This window comes from Brassica napus, chromosome A2 (assembly GCF_020379485.1).
Source record: "Brassica napus cultivar Da-Ae chromosome A2, Da-Ae, whole genome shotgun sequence".
NCBI classification, from domain to species: Eukaryota; Viridiplantae; Streptophyta; class Magnoliopsida; order Brassicales; family Brassicaceae; genus Brassica; species Brassica napus.
Window position 1 is genome coordinate 7,650,212 of NC_063435.1, and position 17,771 is coordinate 7,667,982.

General features: G+C 36.1%; 5 protein-coding genes and 1 pseudogene across 8 annotated transcripts; 4 read left to right on the top strand and 2 right to left on the bottom strand.

Annotated features, from left to right (window-relative positions):
- Positions 1 to 225: 225 nt before the first annotated feature.
- Positions 226 to 3,831, top strand: LOC106405996 (ALBINO3-like protein 2, chloroplastic). Its single transcript, XM_048754705.1, has 13 exons — positions 226 to 800; positions 927 to 1,054; positions 1,149 to 1,220; positions 1,588 to 1,689; positions 1,828 to 1,887; positions 2,080 to 2,145; positions 2,308 to 2,355; positions 2,444 to 2,623; positions 2,705 to 2,760; positions 2,846 to 2,963; positions 3,095 to 3,181; positions 3,275 to 3,384; positions 3,527 to 3,831. The coding sequence occupies exons 1-13, from the start codon at positions 371 to 373 to the stop codon at positions 3,678 to 3,680; spliced, it is 1,611 nt and encodes a 536-aa protein (XP_048610662.1). The 5' UTR covers positions 226 to 370; the 3' UTR covers positions 3,681 to 3,831.
- A 789-nt stretch (positions 3,832 to 4,620) lies between these two features.
- Positions 4,621 to 7,113, bottom strand: LOC106402967. Of its 4 annotated transcripts, none has more exons than XM_013843793.3 (5): positions 6,887 to 7,113; positions 6,040 to 6,585; positions 5,895 to 5,962; positions 5,341 to 5,431; positions 4,621 to 4,974 (listed from the first exon to the last, which is right to left on the bottom strand). In XM_013843793.3, exons 2-5 carry the CDS (start codon positions 6,572 to 6,574, stop codon positions 4,964 to 4,966), a joined length of 705 nt encoding a protein of 234 aa, XP_013699247.2. In that variant the 5' UTR covers positions 6,575 to 6,585; positions 6,887 to 7,113; the 3' UTR covers positions 4,621 to 4,963. The 4 variants fall into 4 exon arrangements, with proteins under 4 accessions (XP_013699247.2, XP_048610669.1, XP_013699245.2 ...); XM_048754712.1 differs by having other exon boundaries at positions 6,040 to 6,593; positions 6,887 to 7,001; XM_013843791.3 differs by lacking the exon at positions 5,341 to 5,431.
- A 2,992-nt stretch (positions 7,114 to 10,105) lies between these two features.
- LOC106406315 lies at positions 10,106 to 11,836 on the top strand. The gene is made up of 4 exons (XM_013846945.3): positions 10,106 to 10,680; positions 10,865 to 10,918; positions 11,196 to 11,321; positions 11,397 to 11,836. The coding sequence occupies exons 1-4, from the start codon at positions 10,291 to 10,293 to the stop codon at positions 11,598 to 11,600; spliced, it is 774 nt and encodes a 257-aa protein (XP_013702399.2). The 5' UTR covers positions 10,106 to 10,290; the 3' UTR covers positions 11,601 to 11,836.
- Positions 11,837 to 12,939: 1,103 nt separating this feature from the next.
- LOC106362965 lies at positions 12,940 to 13,749 on the bottom strand (annotated as a pseudogene).
- Positions 13,750 to 16,034: 2,285 nt separating this feature from the next.
- On the top strand, positions 16,035 to 16,790 carry LOC106403547. Its single transcript, XM_022688222.2, has 3 exons — positions 16,035 to 16,051; positions 16,141 to 16,207; positions 16,291 to 16,790. Exons 1-3 carry the CDS (start codon positions 16,035 to 16,037, stop codon positions 16,612 to 16,614), a joined length of 408 nt encoding a protein of 135 aa, XP_022543943.2. The 3' UTR covers positions 16,615 to 16,790.
- Positions 16,668 to 17,664, top strand: LOC111198458 (the record flags this gene model as incomplete). The annotated part of the gene is made up of 5 exons (XM_022688395.2): positions 16,668 to 16,839; positions 16,913 to 17,049; positions 17,136 to 17,216; positions 17,290 to 17,367; positions 17,450 to 17,664. Coding segments are annotated over 5 exons (594 nt in total), but the record flags the coding sequence as incomplete, so codon positions are not given.
- Positions 17,665 to 17,771: the final 107 nt, after the last annotated feature.

Below are 17,771 nucleotides of genomic sequence, written 5' to 3' on the forward strand. Positions count from 1 at the left end.
TATATACAATAATTTTTGGGTACTTCAGGTATCCGGCCGGATTTAGATCCAAACCGAAACCCGCAGATTCAAAGAAAAAAGACCTAATATATATTTTAATATAGATCCAGACCTATACCCGAACTTTTATTTTCGAGTGCGGGTAAAATATCCAAGTTTAGTTTTAACTTTTTTTTGGTTGTGAAATTAAACAACAGTGGCTAGTTTAGTAGTTTTGGAAGAAAAAAGACTATTCTCTAAACTAAATTACCGGACCAAAGTGCGAAGCAAGACTCGATTGCTTCTTGTCTCCGTAAGATCTCAATTCTCTAAAACCTTCTCTAAAATAAACGATTCTTCAGGGTTTTAGAGAGTAAAAAAATAACTGTAGATGGCCGTGTGGAGTTGCTTACGCGCCTCCTCAACGCGCCGCCGTTTCTCTACTCTCCCCCTCCTCTTCTTCTCCCACTCTCCTTCCTTCAACGCCGTCGATCCCCTCTTCTCTCCGCCGCCTTCTCTTCCATCTCCCTCACCGTGTTTCTCCTCTCTCCACCGTCGACTGTTCTCTTCTCTGCCCCCCGGCGGCGCTCCCGAGCCTGGACCAGAATTACCAACCGCTTCTCAAGATATTATCATCAACGATGATTCTTCTCTGCCGGTACTCGCCGTCGTTGATCTTCTCGACGGGTTCCATCAGTTTACAGGGTTGCCTTGGTGGATGATTATCGCATCTTCGACTGTTGCTGTCAGATTAGCGTTGTTGCCTTTGCTCGTTCTTCAACTCAAGAAATTGAAGAGGATCTCAGAGTTGTTACCTCACTGTTTGTGCTTCCTTCTCTTCTTTTGCTTCTTGTTTCAGCGTTTTTAAGCTACTTGTATTGATTATGGTTTGAATGGATTCTGCATATCTTTTTTAAAGCCAATCAAACTGTTCATTTTCCTTGTAGTGCCTATGCCGATCCCTGAGAGTCCAACCTTAAGAGGATCTATTGATCAGTTTTCTATTTTTCTTAAAGAAAGTCGAGCAATTGGTTGCCCTTCCTTTTTGTGGTTTTTCCCATACTTATCCGTTCAGGTATATAAACAACTTCTAATGTGAATGTGATATATATAATCTAAAGCAGTAGCAACACTTGCTCACTTACCCTGTTGGCTTTCACGGTTTGCAGCTCCCTTGCTTTTTCTTGTTGATGGCTAGCATCCGGAAGATGTCACTAGATGGTCATCCCGGGTTTGATTCTGTAAGTTTAGACTACATAAGTTCTATAGTCACAAAGTTACAGTAGCGTTTTTTTTTGTGTGGTTATGTTTCTGATAGAGTTACTCAAATGTGTATGCCATTGCTCCTCGTTTTTACTAATACTAATTCAGATGCATCTACTCGAATTCTTTTAAGTGTTTGTTTTAACTTAATGGAAAAATAGCTAATCATCGGCTGGCAGAAGTAGACTATTCTAGAATTTGTGACAAGTATACTCTTTTTTTATTTATGAATTTGTTTTTTTATTTGTATGGTTTTTTGGTTTAGTTGTTGTAACTAGAACAGCATTTGGAAGCTAGATGATAGTACTGGAATTGTATTAAGAAATTGTGTACCTGTCTTTGCAGGGTGGTGCCTTATGGTTCCAGAATTTGAGTGATCTTCCTGCTTGCTCTTTTGGACCAGTCTTTCCCATTCTAATTGCTGTCTTCCATTACATCAACATACAGGTTTTTTGCCAATCGTATAACTTGAAAATAAATGTCAATAGAATCAATATTATGCTTGCTGCTCTTTAGAATTTATTTTTTCTGCATTGTTGCAGGTGGCAGTAGTGTTACGCGTCTAACTTTTAATCCCTTTTCCAGATATCTTTTGATTCACCCACAGTTCGTCAAACTACTGGCTTGACCGGGTTGCTCATGAGAGTGAGTTAGTTGAACATGTCTTACTTACTTACGCCTTACATAATTTTGTTTTGTGTTCTTGGACCACTAATTCTTCTCCACCATGAAGTTATCTTTGTATGCCACTCATGTTGACGTTGCTGTTTTGTAACTAAAACTAAGATTTCATGCTTCCAGATACTCAAAGGTTGTACTTATTTTCTGTGTTTGTAGTATTACAAGTTGTATTTGGAGATCCTAAGCGTTCCTCTGTTCTTTGTCGGCTATGCTATTCCACAGGTAAGTAATTTTCTTCTTAAAATTTCCTGCAGACTTTGAATTCTTCTTAAAAAAAAAATTCCTCGCATTACATTTTCTCAGTTATGTTTCTATAAAAACAGAAGCGATGCTGCTGTTTATGTTCCCACAGTCTGAGCATTTTTTTTTCTATTATTTTTTCAGGGAAGTCTTGTCTATTGGGTAACTAACAGTTCAGTAAGTATAATTCAGGTATGCTATTTCAGTCTCTTTTCGGAATTTTCAGTGAAAAATGCGTTTCCTTGTTTAAATTCCTTACCGAGAAATCTCAACTCTGCAGCAATTGTCTCTCAAGCATCCTACGGTATTAGCAAAACTTGGTTTACTGGGTCAGGGGACCTCCTCTCCAGGCGTTGAGCACTCCACGGAGATCACTGAATCTGTGATCAAGTATGTAGACTCAGACTTGAAAGAGCAGACCCTTTCTCTACAGACTTTAGCACCAGAAGAACTTCTTTCTGTAAGTAGTGGATATATTAATCATGTTTTACTTTTATGTTCCGCTTTTTTTTTCTTAAAATGGGTGGGGATTTGGTGTCAGCTCTCAGTTCAGGTCTTGTCAAAAGGTGATAAAGAAACATCCATTCAGTTGCTTCGGTGTGTATTTCCAAAGAATTTCCTCATGCTCCTCTAATACTCTTTGCCTACTTTGTACTTACTGCGTGAGTATTATTGTTTTCAGATTAGCTCTTGAAAAGGATCCTGGATATGTAAGAGGGTTGGTTCTCATGGGGCAGACTTTGTTGCAGAAGATGCAGTTATCGGAAGCTACTGAATATTTAGAGCGTGCTATCTCCAAGGTTAGAAATGGATTCTGGGTTTTGATATCTATTGAATTATTTATCTCTCATTGACCCGTAGATGATCTAGTTGGTTTCGGCTTGGGACTATTTTGTACTCAGCAGCAAAATTCTTTATGTTCCTTTCTCAGCTCCTTGATGAGGCTGCATCTGATGCTGAGGATGTTGAACTTTTAATGCTTGCATCTCAATGGGCTGGTGCTGCCTACGTACAACAGGTCTTGATTGAGAAATCTTTAGTCAGTTATGACTCCTTTGCCTGTTATGTTCCATTGACTCGTGACATTTGGTGCTGAATTTGTACATGGCAGGGAAATATGAAAAGCGGAATCATACATTTGGAAAGAGTGGCGAAACTGAAAGAACCAGGTGATGCTAAAAGCAAAGAGCATTACTTTGAAGCATTGCTGCTTCTTTCAAGGTACAATACTTCTACATCAGAACTGTCACAATACATAGTTTAGGAAACAGACCTTAAGATGATAGCTAAAGAAGCACTTGGACAACTGATTATATGAGCATTGTGACAAACAAAAAGTTTTGGTTTTGGTTTGCTATCGCAGCGCTTTGTACAAGGAAGGGCAGAGTCACGAAGCTGCAAAGATTTTACGAGTAGTGGTGGATCACAATCCGGCCTACAAACCTCTGCTAGAACAGTGTGAAGATGAGAATGAGCTCGTCAGCGATCTTGCAAGTAGCAGGAAGGATCATTTCTGACAAATCTCCATTTTTTTTAGTATTTGATTGATACGTTTTCTCTGTGGAGACGGTTCAGCTATGTCAATAAGTAATTACTCATAGCAAGTTGAATATTTACACGGTATACTTGTATTGAATATATGACAATACTTTATCCATGATTTGACCATTTTTTTTGCAAGAGCGTAGCCTGCAACCTTAAACGTTTTCTCTTGAGAGTTAAACTTAGACAAGTTTTAGACCAATTACAGATTCAAATTCATTGAAGATGTGAATCTGCTCTAGAGACACATCACTAAAGAAAGCTGGACATTGATGGACATTTTGGAAATCATGTTAGATTAGTAATATGTACTCTTTCTATTAGGCATGCCAGTTTGGACAATTCGGATTACTTGGTTCGGACAGTTCGGTTTGACTAAAATCTCTCCGAATCGAACTATAAAAAAGTTCAGTTTGGTTCGGTTTGGTATTCATATAATTAGGTTTTAAAAATTTTCACCGAAACTAAACAAAGTTTTCGATTATATTTTAGTTAAAAACTGGGTAAATTTTTTAAATAATTCAAATATTTCGATTTGGATTATTTGGTTAACATGGTACAAAATTTTGGTTAATTCAGTTATTTTGGTGCGAAATTTGGTTAAGTTTATTTTATTTTTCTAAAAAGACAAGCTAACCAATTATCAAACCGAGCCGAAAACTAAATTTTTTTTATAGACCTGCCAAATCAAACCAACCAAAAAACTAACTGAAATTTTTGTTCGATTCAGTTAAAAATACCAAAATTTCGGTTCGATTTGGTTAAAAATACCAGGCCTAGTTTATATGAAGGAGAAGCTTATGCATTTGGGTCAAACTTTCTTAAGAGTCAAGAGTAACAAGTCCATACACTCAAAAAAAGTTGAAAGGTGACATGTGCCATAGAAAACAGCTTAAAGAAGGGGATAGGAGGAGATTATTTGAAAATCCAAATCAATAAAACTAGGACAAAAGTCACAAAAAATACAGAAAGTTGAGATTTACTACATATTACATGTTCGAGACTTGAAAGAGTCTGACCCTAGCACACAAGCACACCATCAAACTAGTTTATTCCAATAACAGACATAAGGAAGCGAAGTCTAACACAAACATTTGCAATATCATGACTATCCTGGTTCATCAAACTTGACTGAGGAGGCTCAACCACGCCTGTGAAAACATAAAGAGCCTTTAACTCTTCTGCATACGTAGCACTCCTTGCAACACTGTATCCTACTACCTTCCTCAACTCTTCCATCTTCTCCCATATTTTCTCCTCACTGTACACCTGCAAATCACCACACTCCTCTTTAATTTCAATCAAAACTCTACATATTTCAGACAGATTCACTATTTTGAACATCATCTGTAGAATCAAGCACAATACTAATCTACCATCACAGGCATGCTTTTTGAAGCTACTCATTCAACTTGGAGATAAAAGCAGAGAGTTGAGTCCAAAAATGTTACTACATGCCAAAATATATGTAAAGACACCATCACATTTGAAGAAACATCAGTCCAAGAACATACTCAAGACACCTAAAGCATTACCAAACCACCACCATCATAATAAATGTATGCACAATCTGTCCTCCAAAGTAAAGAGAGCCCAAAACATGAGAGTTCAGAAGGATGAGTCAAAACCGGTTACCTGCACGCCCGGTTTTTTTCTTTTTCTTAGTTGTGTTTTTTCGTTTCTCTTCCCCTGTTCCACTTGGCGCACTTACGGCTTGGTCTACCGGCTGGTCAAGAGATCAGAGAATGATTTTAAAACAATTTTTTTGTCAGTTATCTAGAACTTCTGACACTTGTATAACATTTACATCTTAAGGAGTGTTAACTTCCATCAATTACGAATTAACCTTGTTTCTTGATCCTTAACTAGGACATTTATAAATAAGCATTGGGATTTAAAGGACTGACACGGCCTCGAGACTATTGGACCCAACCTATAAACTAAGTTCACATCAAACATCACAAGACCATTGATAGAATTCAACATCGAACAAAAGTTTAACAAAACCATTTTGATGTTGTTGATCTTCTAATGTTGACATGCCATGAACCATTACTAATAATCATATTATTGGGCCAGTGAATCAATCAACAGCATAATCATATTAGTAAGTAGAATTTCAAGCCGTAAAACAAATCCAATAACAACAATGTTTGCAGATTAGAATTGAGAATGGATTAAGTCTTAACCTCGTTCGAAGATGTTTCCTCTTCCTTTCCCGTAGAAGCTTCAGTTGTAGTAGTACTCTCAAGCTCCCCTGCAAAAAAGGTATTGAGTCTCGATAAGAGCTATTTTCACGCAAAATAACATTTTAATATAATCATCACAAACAACCTTCACGTCCAGTCTTAAGTGCTTCTTGCTTTGCAGTCTGATCTTGAACCTTCTCTGGCTTGGCATCTCCTGATTTTTCACCGTCTTGTACTTCTTTCTCAGATCTACCCTCGTCCCTTATTTTCTCTATCATCCTCGTTGATTCTTTCGCCATCTCCTCATCTTCCTCACTCGGTATGAGAACCGGTTCCGCCCCGTCAAATTCGGCCATGCCTGCTGCACCATGACCAAGCTTGGCGGCCTCAAACGAATATTCATCTTTCTCTATTCCACTACTTGTTTCTTCATTAGGAGGAAGAAGAGTCCTCATGATCTTTTGAGTACAAGCGTAGTTTGCCAAGAAGAGACAAAAAGGAACTGAGGATATGAAGGCGATGGTAGAGGCGACAACAAGTGGAGGAAACAGGAGTGGAGCTGAAGACACTACAACACCAGCTGTTAGAACCTTCTTCCCAACACTTATTGCCTTACTCCAAATCCAACTTATCTTGCCTTCACTCTCTAAACACTCATTTTCCTCCATTGTTTGACTCATACTGGTGGTATCTTTAATTCTGCCAAAAGAGAGTGTCATTTTTTACAGAAAAGAGATGTGAGAAAAGCGGTTAAACAAATTGCCTTAATCCCATGTGATTTATTTCATCAAAGTGTTCAAAAGAAACTTCATGCAAACACAATTTCTAATATGTTTAAGCACATAAACAAATTCTGATAAAATGGTTAGGTTCATTTCATCTTCCAGTATAAGTCCATAATCAACTAACAAAATCAATGTAAAGAGATGAAAACTCTATAATTTGAGATGGGAAAAGGTTTAATTAAACAGGAAAAAGGAAAAAACACAAACCTGTTTATGGTAGATTCAGTAGAGCAGGTAGGAGAGAACAATGGGTGGTAGAGACGGAGAAAATAAGAGGCACAAAACTTCTTTAGAGAGAGACAAAATGGAGAAAACACACAAAGAAAGACAAATGACACACGTCAAGAACTGAAGATTGCATGGTTTTATGTCGCAACGTGCCTCTTTGCTTTCTCATCATCCACTTGTTCAATTAATCCTCAGTCATGAAAAAGGAAATGGTTGTGTTCTTTTTTTTTTTTTTTTTTGTCAGCATATAATGGTTGTGTTCGAAACCTGATTAAATTAGGATCAAAACTTCACCACTAAGTGATGCGCAGGTAACATAGATCATCTAACCATGAGATTATCAACTACTATAAGAGAAAACAGAGAATCTATGTGAACCGAATTGTTTTAAGAACTTCAAGCAGAAAACTCATAGAAGATTAAGTTACCAAAATACAAAATGTAATTTTGAAGATGAATCATGCAAGAGTAAATAGATACTTCACTTGTGTTTTAAGTATACAAACTATATGCCGAAGATATGGACCGTTCAAGATTAGTAGATACTTCACTTGTGTGTTAAATACGTCACTTGTGTGTTAAGTATGATCACAAACAACCTCATATGGTCACAAATGATTTTAACAAGAACCAAACATGGTTCCAGTTCCTTTTCTTTTCTTTTGCTAATTTAATTAAAGTTTAAAAAAGAAAATTAGAGACTGCAATCTTTCCAGCTTTGTTTTAAGGTTTAGTATTTTAAAGCAACACCAAAGGAAATGCATAGTGCGTTAGAACATAATAAGCAAACATGTATGAAAGAGATCGAGCAACCCTCAGAAGCCTCCTCTTACTCTGGAACCGGAACCAGACTTGGTACAAATACATAACCAATCTTAGTAATGCAACCCTTATCACCACGTCTATGTCGTCCTGTCTCAACTAGTTTCTCGACCACACCTTCACATATTTCGTAAACGTTGACGTATATATCTTTATTTTTGACATCTTCTTCCTTGCGCCATAACATGATCCTATTGGTCTTGTGGATGAAGAATGTCATATTATTGATATATTCACGGGATAATCTCGAGGGATATTGGAGAGTCACATTAAAATACTTGCTCCACGAAACAACTTCATCAGTCACCTTGTTTGTAACCCACACCTGAATATTCCCATATTTATCTTTAGATAACTTAGAAAGCCTATCTCCTCTGAAACCTGATAGGCATGGCAAAAGCCAAACATCATCACGATTTATAAAGGGAAGACAGCATGTTTCTTTGAATATCTCTCTGGAAAAATCAAAACACAGGATGAAGTTTTCATTTTGGGAGTTATCTATGTCCCTTTTAACAAACCAATACATGTTTCCATCCATAGACACAGCTTCGTCATACCATGCATACCAAGAATACGCACAAGAGTAATCAACACTTCTCCAGAGTTTAGTCTTGAACTCATATATCTCAGCCTCTTCATGTCCTAATTTATTACAAAACCTCAAGATCTTGTAGTTCTCACGGGATAGATTGTCGTATCCAAAACCATAGATATCCCAATGTCCTGTGTAAGAACTCGAGAGTTCGATCCATTTGACTAGGCTCAAAAACGGATTCCAAACTGCGAGATTTCTATCTATATTATCAGATTTAAATTTACATAGCAATAATCCATCGCAGTGAATCATTGAATAAATATCAGATGGACCTTGTAGACTTGAAAGGGCTAGGGTCTCAAGATTGATGAACTGATACAACTTAAGATCATGGACTCGGATGAGTCCTTCCCGGGAGAGTTCCAAGTGTTTGTAAATGAATCTACTATCATTTAAAAGAGCACACCATTGTTTGCATGTGAACTTGAATCGTACCAAAGATTCGACCGGAACCTTGTAAAGTATATTTTCTACCAAGTCAAAAGGCAGCAGCGACCAGGAAGCGATTGATGAAGCCATGGATTAAAAAACAGAAAATCGGTTACACCTAAGAGAAAACAAGCAAAACTCTATTCCTTCTGTGCGAGCTAGTTGATCACTGAGAGAAAGTCAAATTTCATTTCTTTAAACAACAAAAATGTAGCTTTTGAATATTTTATAGAGGGTGTTATTCCATGCATCATTGATTTTAATTTCTATTCTATAAATTTTATAATTTATAAAATTAAAATTATAAAATCTGATATCATTTACTGAATTTATTTTTGTGGATTCTAAAATTTCTCTAATATGTCTTTGCTTTTATTTTTAATAATTTACTCATGGACTGATAGAAAGTTTACTAATCTTTTTTTCTCAAATGATTATGACAGAAAGATTTTTAAAAGTTAATAACACTGGATTTTAATTAAATATTTTGAAATCTTAATTGAATAACACCATATAATAATTTCTTTACAAATATAATAAAATTTAATAACAATAGATTTTAAAATATAATTTTGAATTATCAATAGAATAACAATAAACTATTGTTAGAGTTAAACTTTTAAAATTCATTACTGAATACATTAAGGAAATTAATCAAATGATATTATGTATGTACTTATATATTGTCACATTATGTTCCTTAATACATTAATATGAATTGTTAAATAAAATTAAAATTAAAATTTATCAGATAATAAACGGTATCTCCGATTTGCGCAAAACCAAAAGGAAAATCAGTAATCCGACTCTGTTCAGTTATACCTATCCTAAAAGTTGGGAGTTGCCTCTCTTTTACTGCCATTCTAATCCGAATCATTAAGCTGTCAGACCATCTCCAATGTATTTTGCTATTTTCACCTCTAAAATATAGGAACTCTATAATAGAAGTGAGATATGCTCCAATGTATTTCTCTATAATAGCAATCTCCAATTATAGAGTAAAAAAATAGAGGAATGATATTTCTTCCTCTAGAAATAGAGGAAAATATAGAGATCTCTATTATAGAGGAAGAAATAGAGGTGGGTTAGAGCAATTTCACTTCTAAATGCTATTATAAACGTGAAAATAGCAATGAGTTGGAGATGCTCTCATGTGTCTTATTTTTTTCCATACTCTTTGGTGAAATGAAGGACTGAAGAAAGAAAAGTCTATTTTATTTTATTTTAATAGATAAGTTATTTTCATAGAAAAATAATTTAAAGAAAATGGATATAAAATGCTATTTAATTAATAAACAAATATTAAAAGAAGAAATAATTTATAATTAAACTCATGTGTTAAAAAATTAAACTTAGAATAAAAATCAATTAAAGATATATGACAAGGGGAAAAAAAAGAAAAAAAAGAAAAAAGAAAAACCAATAAAAAAGGTATCAATCTTCAGCTTCCTCTGGAGGGCGAAGAGTAACCACAAATAAAACTTTTCCTCCACCTCCAATCGCTCTGCGAAAGTCTCATGTTCTGTCGACTACCATGAAGGCTTGCAATTTCATGTGCCCTTCCGCCCCGCCCAGATTCACCTCCTCCACGCCTTCTCCTCACCTTCGCACGTACACCTCTCGCGCCGCCCCTTCGCTGCAGGTGAAGTCCTTCCAGCGCGGCGACTTCGACCGCTTCGCCGATAACATCAAGTCCGGCAAGGCTTGGAGAGACGCGTGGCGGACCGCCAACGACGGATTCGAGCAGTTCGTCTTCGAGGCTAAGAAAACGGCCGAGCGAATCGACCGTGAGTACGCCGTCTCTCGCCGTTTAAGCTCCGCCGCAAGCTCTGCGGGGGACCGTGCTCGGGAGATTGATCGTGAGTATGGGATTAGCCCACGTGTCAGAACCTTATCCGCTGATTTTAGTAGAAATTTCCCAAAGGTATATAGAAAAGCTTCAGCAATTGAATTAGATAGTGATATGATTGAGAAAGAGATGACGTCATAATGATTCTTTTCGGATGTTGATGCAATTTTAGTTGCTTTGCTCTATTGTGATGTGAGCAATGACTTCACGTGGTTGTTACTTATTGCTTGTGCTGAGTTTTGTTTTTTCTCTCTGACAGTACAGGAAGCAGTTCAGTGACTTCTTGAATACACCTCTCGGTGGAAGTTTTGCTGTAAGTATTACATTGTTTCTTTTACTCTATTATGATTTAGCTGAGGTCACTATCCTTATTTCAATAAGATACTTTCTGTATCAATGAGTAGCCTGATCTTCCTCCCCTTTGTGTTGTCTTTAGTCTTATTGAAAGCAACAGACTTGGGGCTTTGAAAACCACAATGATTGTCTGTCATGTTACTGGAATGATTTATATACCAAAAGACTTGTACTTTATTGAATCTTAATAGAGTTTATAATTCTAATCTTGGATTTGGTTTGATTTCATTTTCCAGACTATTTTCTTTCTTTGGTTTGCTCTCTCTGGATGGCTGTTCCGAGTGATAATAGTCGCCACATGGGTTCTTCCCATTGCTGGCCCTCTTCTCATTGGTGCAGTCGCCAATAACTTCGTCATCAAGGTATATTACACTCAGCCCTTTCTTTTCTCCATTCTTAGATTTAGTATCTGATATATAATGTTTGGTGCTGCACAGGGGGAATGCCCAGCGTGTAAGAGGCAGTTCATAGGATACAAGAACCAAGTGATCCGATGCGAGGGATGTAGGAACATCGTGTGGCAACCACAAGGCGATTTCTTCTCAAGAGACGGTAGCAACAACAGTAGCAGCAGCAACAAGGGTAACTCTAAAAAGCCGCCCAAGTCCCAAATCATCGATGTCGATTTTGAGGAGAAGTGACTATCAGAAGGCGATTTAAAAAGTGTGTTTCGGTAGTAGCTGAATCATTTACTGTTTTTGTTTGTTCTATAAGCTGCAGCGATGCAGAAAGGCGCACTCGTTTTGATTGTTGTGTATATTATAAGGCCTTTGTGTAGATGAACAAATGTAGTTTCAAGGGTACACGAGGCGACGAGAGACCTGATTGAAACTTTGGAAGTAATTTAGTTAAATGATATGAAAGAACATTTTACATCTCTAGTTTTTGCTTATGTTTATTTTGTTACCTTTACCAACATGTTATAAATTTATCATTCCTAGTTGTAGGGATTTTGTTCGCGAGGAAGCCAGTCAGCATGTCCCTTTGGGAGTGTGATCTCCTAGAGTAGGCCCAGACGAAAAGTTTTATTGGAACGAACTATATGGCTCACTGAAGTTGTACACACCGAAAATGGCTATTGAAATGTTTAAGAGGAAAGTAAAGGATAAGGAGACGAGACTAAAGTTCGCATGCCTAGAAATTACATATTACGTGTAGCTGTGTCCACATCTCACAACCTTCGTAGAATTCATTAGTGGTCTAGAATGGAATCTTAAGGTAAATAAGCGCTTATACTTTATAGTTAAGTAATCTAGAATTAAAGTTTAGATTTGAGAAGAGTCGAGCTTCGGTGAAAAAAGAGGTAAAATTTAATATTTTTTATTTTATTTAATTTTAAAAAAATAAAAATGAAATTCAAAGAAAAATGTATGAATTGAAATATAATTAGAAATATATTATTATTATTTATTAAATAATTATTTTTATTTTTATTTATATATATCTATAAAGTATGAGTATAAATATTTTTTTACTTTTTTAATAAAATTTATTTTGGTCATTTTCTTATTTTTGATAAATATTATTTTAATGTCTCTTGAAAGAATTGTCATAATATAAATCGTATTATTAATAAATACTAGAGGGCTTTCCGGGCTACGCCCGGACTATGACTATTATATATATCAAATATAAAATATAAATTATATATCAAATATGCAATAACTATCAATTTTTTTTATATCTTTTATAATATAAATTATATCTTTCTCAACGAACAAATACATTAATACGATATTTAGATGTAAGATCAAGCATCAATATATTAATGCAGTACTACACAAAACAGAAAGTTTGTAAATTATTTTAAGAAAGATGTAACATCGTAAGATGTTATTATGAATTTAAAGAGTTAAAGAACTTAGGCCAAAAAATATTTTTTTAAAGAGTTAAAAATGTTTGTGTTAAAAAAAAAGTGTTCAAAAGGAGTCAAAAATGAAACATATTAAGTCTTTCAGTTTCTTTCAAGATGATTGTTTAAGTGACATGTCATATGTGTTTACATGAGATATTAATATGTGGGCAACCCATGTTTTAGAAAAAAATTATATCGACAAACCGATCAGTTTATCATATGTGGCATATTTCAGAGTGCAAAAATACAGTTTCTTTTATAAAATAGTGATTATTGCTAGTCTTCGATCATTATATATGACCTCTAATACTTTGCCATTTGAAGCCATTATTTCCATAGTGATAATCTTCAATGGTCATATCCATCTCGGCATGAGTATTCATCAAGAATGGACTCTACTGAAGCACTTGTTTACCAATAAGTTCTCCAGCTATTATAACAAACCTCAATTTCTTCGAAATGACTTGTTCCATGCACATGCTAACACCACCGTATCCCTGGTCCGAACACAACAATGTGTGCTAAAACAGGAGGAGCTTTCAGAAGAGCCAAAAACAGTGCCGCCTTTACCGCTTTCTAGAACATGAGCAAACGCGATCCTAGATTTTTGAAGCTCCTGATCCTGATAGAACTGAGATCCTGGATCAATAGCGAATCCGAAGAACGTTGTTGGTATTGTGTAAACTGGGGCCTGACTTCCCATTGATTCTCCTGCTAGGATTTTTTTTTTACTTGGACTTCGACACTGTTTTCTTCTGCTTTTGGTATGTTTGAATTCGACAGTTCTTGGTAGTCTGGCTCTATCCTGTCAGATTTAAAAACAAAGAGTAAACTTTCTGGATTAGAAACTTAAAGTAATGTCTGTCTCGCATTGGGTTTTTTTGGATGAAAGATAAGTTACAAAGTTGTTAACCTTTGGTAACTTCTTCAGGCATTTCAGAATGAATGATCAGTCTTCCTGCAGTCAGTCATCCACGGTGAACACAATACTTAGAAGCTTTTGAAGTTTTTTTTTTTTTGCACATGTACATCATGAAATCTCAGAATCAAAGATGATTTTCATACCTTGGTAGACAAAAACTGATTCAATTTTGGCTATTTAGCTCCAAGAGCTGTCCTCTCCACGAAAATATTGGTTCCAACTTTATCTTGTTGGTTCTGCAATGAAAATCAAGAAAGTAATAGATAAATATTTACTCTACCAAATATGACAAACTAAAAGATTATATCCATATTCATATAGCTGAAGGATTAACTCGCATGGATCTCCCTTAGAAACTTGACACACTTCATAAGTGTCAGACTCAAGTTCTCAAGGACATCTGAGACTATGAGTGGTGTCCACTTCCAAAATCTGCAACTTGTTATGGACAAATCAACCAATCAGCAAAGCACGAACAAACTAACAATTCAGATTGAGCTAAATCATCTTACACAAATCATTTCTCAAATTCAGCAGAAGAACAAATCGCTAAAAAGGTTACAAAACTTTCGAAAGGGAAAACAATTGAAAGTAAGATGCACAGACAATCATAAGAAGAAATCCATTGCTCTGTATCATCTTAGTCAAATCAATTCAAAAATAAATACTCAAGACACTGAAAAACAAAACAAATCCAAGTAAACCCACCATCGCAGCTGATGATGGCAACAAATTAAAGAGAAACCAACAAAAACAGATGTTGTATTTTAATTTTATAATATAAACAGAGAGTAAAGCGTTTAATCACATAGTACCTTCTTTATGCACTTCTTTTTTTGATCTTCCACCCCGTCATCAACCCAAAATTAACCTTGTCCTCCTAATCATCATCATCATCATCACCCGTTAACTGCTCAACAGTTTTGTTAGTTAACTATGACACATCATGCGAGATGAATTTTTCTTTAATGGCTGATCTGCATATTCAACATTGGATCATCACGAACTGAATTACAAAACCAAAAAAAAAAGCTGAAGAAGATATATAAAGGTGCGCACACCTTTATGTCGTAGTTATGATCAGATTGGAGTTCATCAGCCTGTATAAAAAATAATAATCTGGTTAACTTCAAAAGCATTCCCAAGACTAAAAAATAAAATCTAATGTTGTGATGAATTCTTGGTCCTGAATCTCACCCTCTGTTTATGTAGTTAGGTTGAGGGAGAAGATGAAGAGGGTTCAATATGTTACCGCTCCTAAACTACTGGGACTTGACGGAGAAGTGATTTGTAAATTACCTACACCAGAGGAACGATGGATTAAAGGAGATCAGACGCCGTGAAGATTTGGCCTTTTGGGAAGTTATGGTGGGCTGTGAGGATTCCGTCTGTCTTGAATCCCCAGTTAGAGGTATCGATATGGTGTCGCAAAAAAAAACAGAGAAACTGGAGACACGAAGCTGAATTTATTCAATCTCATTGCCATCGCCTGATGGAGCTTGCGGGATGTGTGTTTGAGCAATAAAACGGAGGAGATATCTATATAAAGAGATAAACAGAGGGAGCTAGAACGATAACATAAGGAGTTTAATGAGTAGGAGTGGTGGAGCCCGAATTAACTACATGGAAAGGAAGAGTTACATCAATGCTTTATTTTGAGGACTGGAACGATGAATATGAAGCCGAGGAGACAATGAGGTGAAGCTGATGATCCCTAATTGCGGCCAATTTGGTGTGAGAAATAGATGGGCCTGACTTTAAAGTGGTCCAAAACCAATATAACCCCAGATGATTTGTGCCAAAGCTAATGTCGCTGATCCATTCTCTTAATGACATGGCAGATTAAAGTCTTTTGATTGGTTGATTTTATAAATGACGTGGACACTCTAACTGATGAGCATATCTTCCTTTTAATAGTGTAAGATATACACCCTTTTTTGGTCAGATAGTTTAAGTTTTTGTTAATCGGTTCAAGTTCATTCACACGTCACAAGACCCGATAGATCTGATCATTAGCAGAGCTTCTATCAATTTTTTGGCGCTCATTTGATAATGAATTATGACGTGGCACTCACGTGGACAAACTAATCGACTCTGATGACGCTAGAATCCTTTCGTCTTCTTCTCTTCAACGCTTCCCCCCATTTTCTCTGTGTCTCTCTCTCAGTTTTCTTTTTCTCGAGAAACTCTTACCGTTAGTTAGAAAGAAAAGCGCCATTATTGTTTCCCTCCATTGTTCAACAATAAACTACCCTGATCATTGAGACGGAGCCATCAAACGTTCAAGAAGCAGAGAAAATGAAAGAAACTGATCCGTGAGTAGTAGTAAAACAAAGTCTCCTCCGAGTTTTGATTCACGCTTTATTCCTCTGAGAAAGCTGCTTTCTTTTTCTATTTTGCTCAGAGCGCCGCCGATGAAAGCAGAGGAGCCGAACGCCGCATGTGTTTCAGCTCTTCATATGATACTCGAGGTCTCCTTCTTCGCAAGAATGTGATTGAATCTTTTTCTTTAGTATCTGGTTTTCTTAAAGAATGTGATATTAATTTGGTGCAGTCTCTGATGAGAACCACCATGTTCTCATGCGATCTCCCGATAACACTTTATCCAGAAACACATGAGAGATTCATACAAGACTACTTGGACCAGTTTTACCATCTCTTTCTCGACAAACTGAGTCTTATGGAAGAAAATGGTGGTGTTTCTGAGATTTTGATAAACGTCTTGGAGATAATGCCTGGCTGGAACCGTCACTTAGGATTCGAAGACCGGGTGAAAATGAAGTGCACTAGATGCAAGATGAATACTCTATATCCACCACCACAACCTTCTTTTGGTATACTCATCATTGCCAATTCACTCAGAGAAACCAAGGCATAGTCATCTCTTTCCATTTTTTTTTTTATCTTTTTAATCTTTTATAATAATAAGATTATGGTTTTGGTTATCATCATTCACCACAGTCTGCATTCGAGGATTTTACGTTTGAGAGAATCCTTAAAGTCATCAAGATCAACTCTATGGTGCCTTGCAAAACGGAAGGATGTGAGAAACTAAGCTACGTTGATCATGTTATCCCTACACTTCCTTCTGTTTTTACCATTGGTAAGTCTTATTCATAAACTAAAAGTTATATTGGAGCAACATAGAGTTTTATTCTATATGTGGAATTGTTTAGCACTAGAGTGGGAGAACAATGAGACTGGAGAAGAGATACTTGCCACCACTTCTGTTCTCGCTACTGAAATAGATATTAGTGAGATTTACAAATACGAAGGTGGATCACCAGAGACCAAATACAATCTTGTGTCAATGGTAAGCAGTATCTAACTAAGTTTCAGTTCCATTTTTTTTTAAAAACGTTTGCTGTTGAGAAGATTAATGTAACAAGTCCAATGCAGGTTTGCTCGCATGGAGATCAATACGCTTGTGTTGCTTACTTTAACAATCGATGGGTCATTTATTTTCCTTCTGAGCAACAGGTTATAATTATTTTCTTGTAATACAAGCAAGTTGTTCGATCTGTGACTTAGCGATTGTGTGTTGCCTGTCCAGGTTATAGGTGACTGGGATAGTGTTATCAACACTTTTATACGACTGAATATGCGACCTGACATTCTATTTTTCGAAAACGTAAGCTGCTTATTATGTTTTTTTTTTTGTTTCCTTATGTGTATGTGTGTTTACTCAACCCTCTACCTACTTGGAATTTCAGGATATGCAGAGAAAGCGGATTGTGAACGCACAGATAAATACACCAAGTGATGTGAAAAATACGTATATACAAAAATGGGACCAACTGCAAAATTTTATGTTTTCCCTTCAGCCTCAATCCTCCTGATTGGTATGATGTAGTCACTGAATAAAAGTACTATTTTCTAAATGCACAGCTTACTTCGGTTTGTTATTAAGGATACAGTGTGTTGTTAACTGGAAGATTTGTTTACTTTTCCCTCTGTGAATTGTAATATCTTTCATCAAATTTTCCCTCTATGATATATTATATTAGACATTAAAAAAGTTCACTTCAGGAATTG

Coding starts and splice junctions, on each gene's coding strand:
- LOC106406315 (XM_013846945.3), top strand. CDS start 10,291: ATGAAGGCTTGCAATTTCATGTGCCCTTCCGCCCCGCCCAGATTCACC. Junction 10,681..10,864: donor TTAGTAGAAATTTCCCAAAG/GTATATAGAAAA, acceptor TCTCTCTGACAG/TACAGGAAGCAGTTCAGTGA. Junction 11,322..11,396: donor CCAATAACTTCGTCATCAAG/GTATATTACACT, acceptor GGTGCTGCACAG/GGGGAATGCCCAGCGTGTAA.
- LOC106405996 (XM_048754705.1), top strand. CDS start 371: ATGGCCGTGTGGAGTTGCTTACGCGCCTCCTCAACGCGCCGCCGTTTC. Junction 1,221..1,587: donor GTCATCCCGGGTTTGATTCT/GTAAGTTTAGAC, acceptor CTGTCTTTGCAG/GGTGGTGCCTTATGGTTCCA. Junction 2,146..2,307: donor TCGGCTATGCTATTCCACAG/GTAAGTAATTTT, acceptor TTATTTTTTCAG/GGAAGTCTTGTCTATTGGGT.
- LOC106402967 (XM_013843791.3), bottom strand. CDS start 6,574: ATGAGTCAAACAATGGAGGAAAATGAGTGTTTAGAGAGTGAAGGCAAG. Junction 5,963..6,039: donor ACTTAAGACTGGACGTGAAG/GTTGTTTGTGAT, acceptor CCTTTTTTGCAG/GGGAGCTTGAGAGTACTACT. Junction 4,975..5,894: donor AGGAAACATCTTCGAACGAG/GTTAAGACTTAA, acceptor GGTGATTTGCAG/GTGTACAGTGAGGAGAAAAT.
- LOC106403547 (XM_022688222.2), top strand. Junction 16,208..16,290: donor CTCTTCATATGATACTCGAG/GTCTCCTTCTTC, acceptor AATTTGGTGCAG/TCTCTGATGAGAACCACCAT.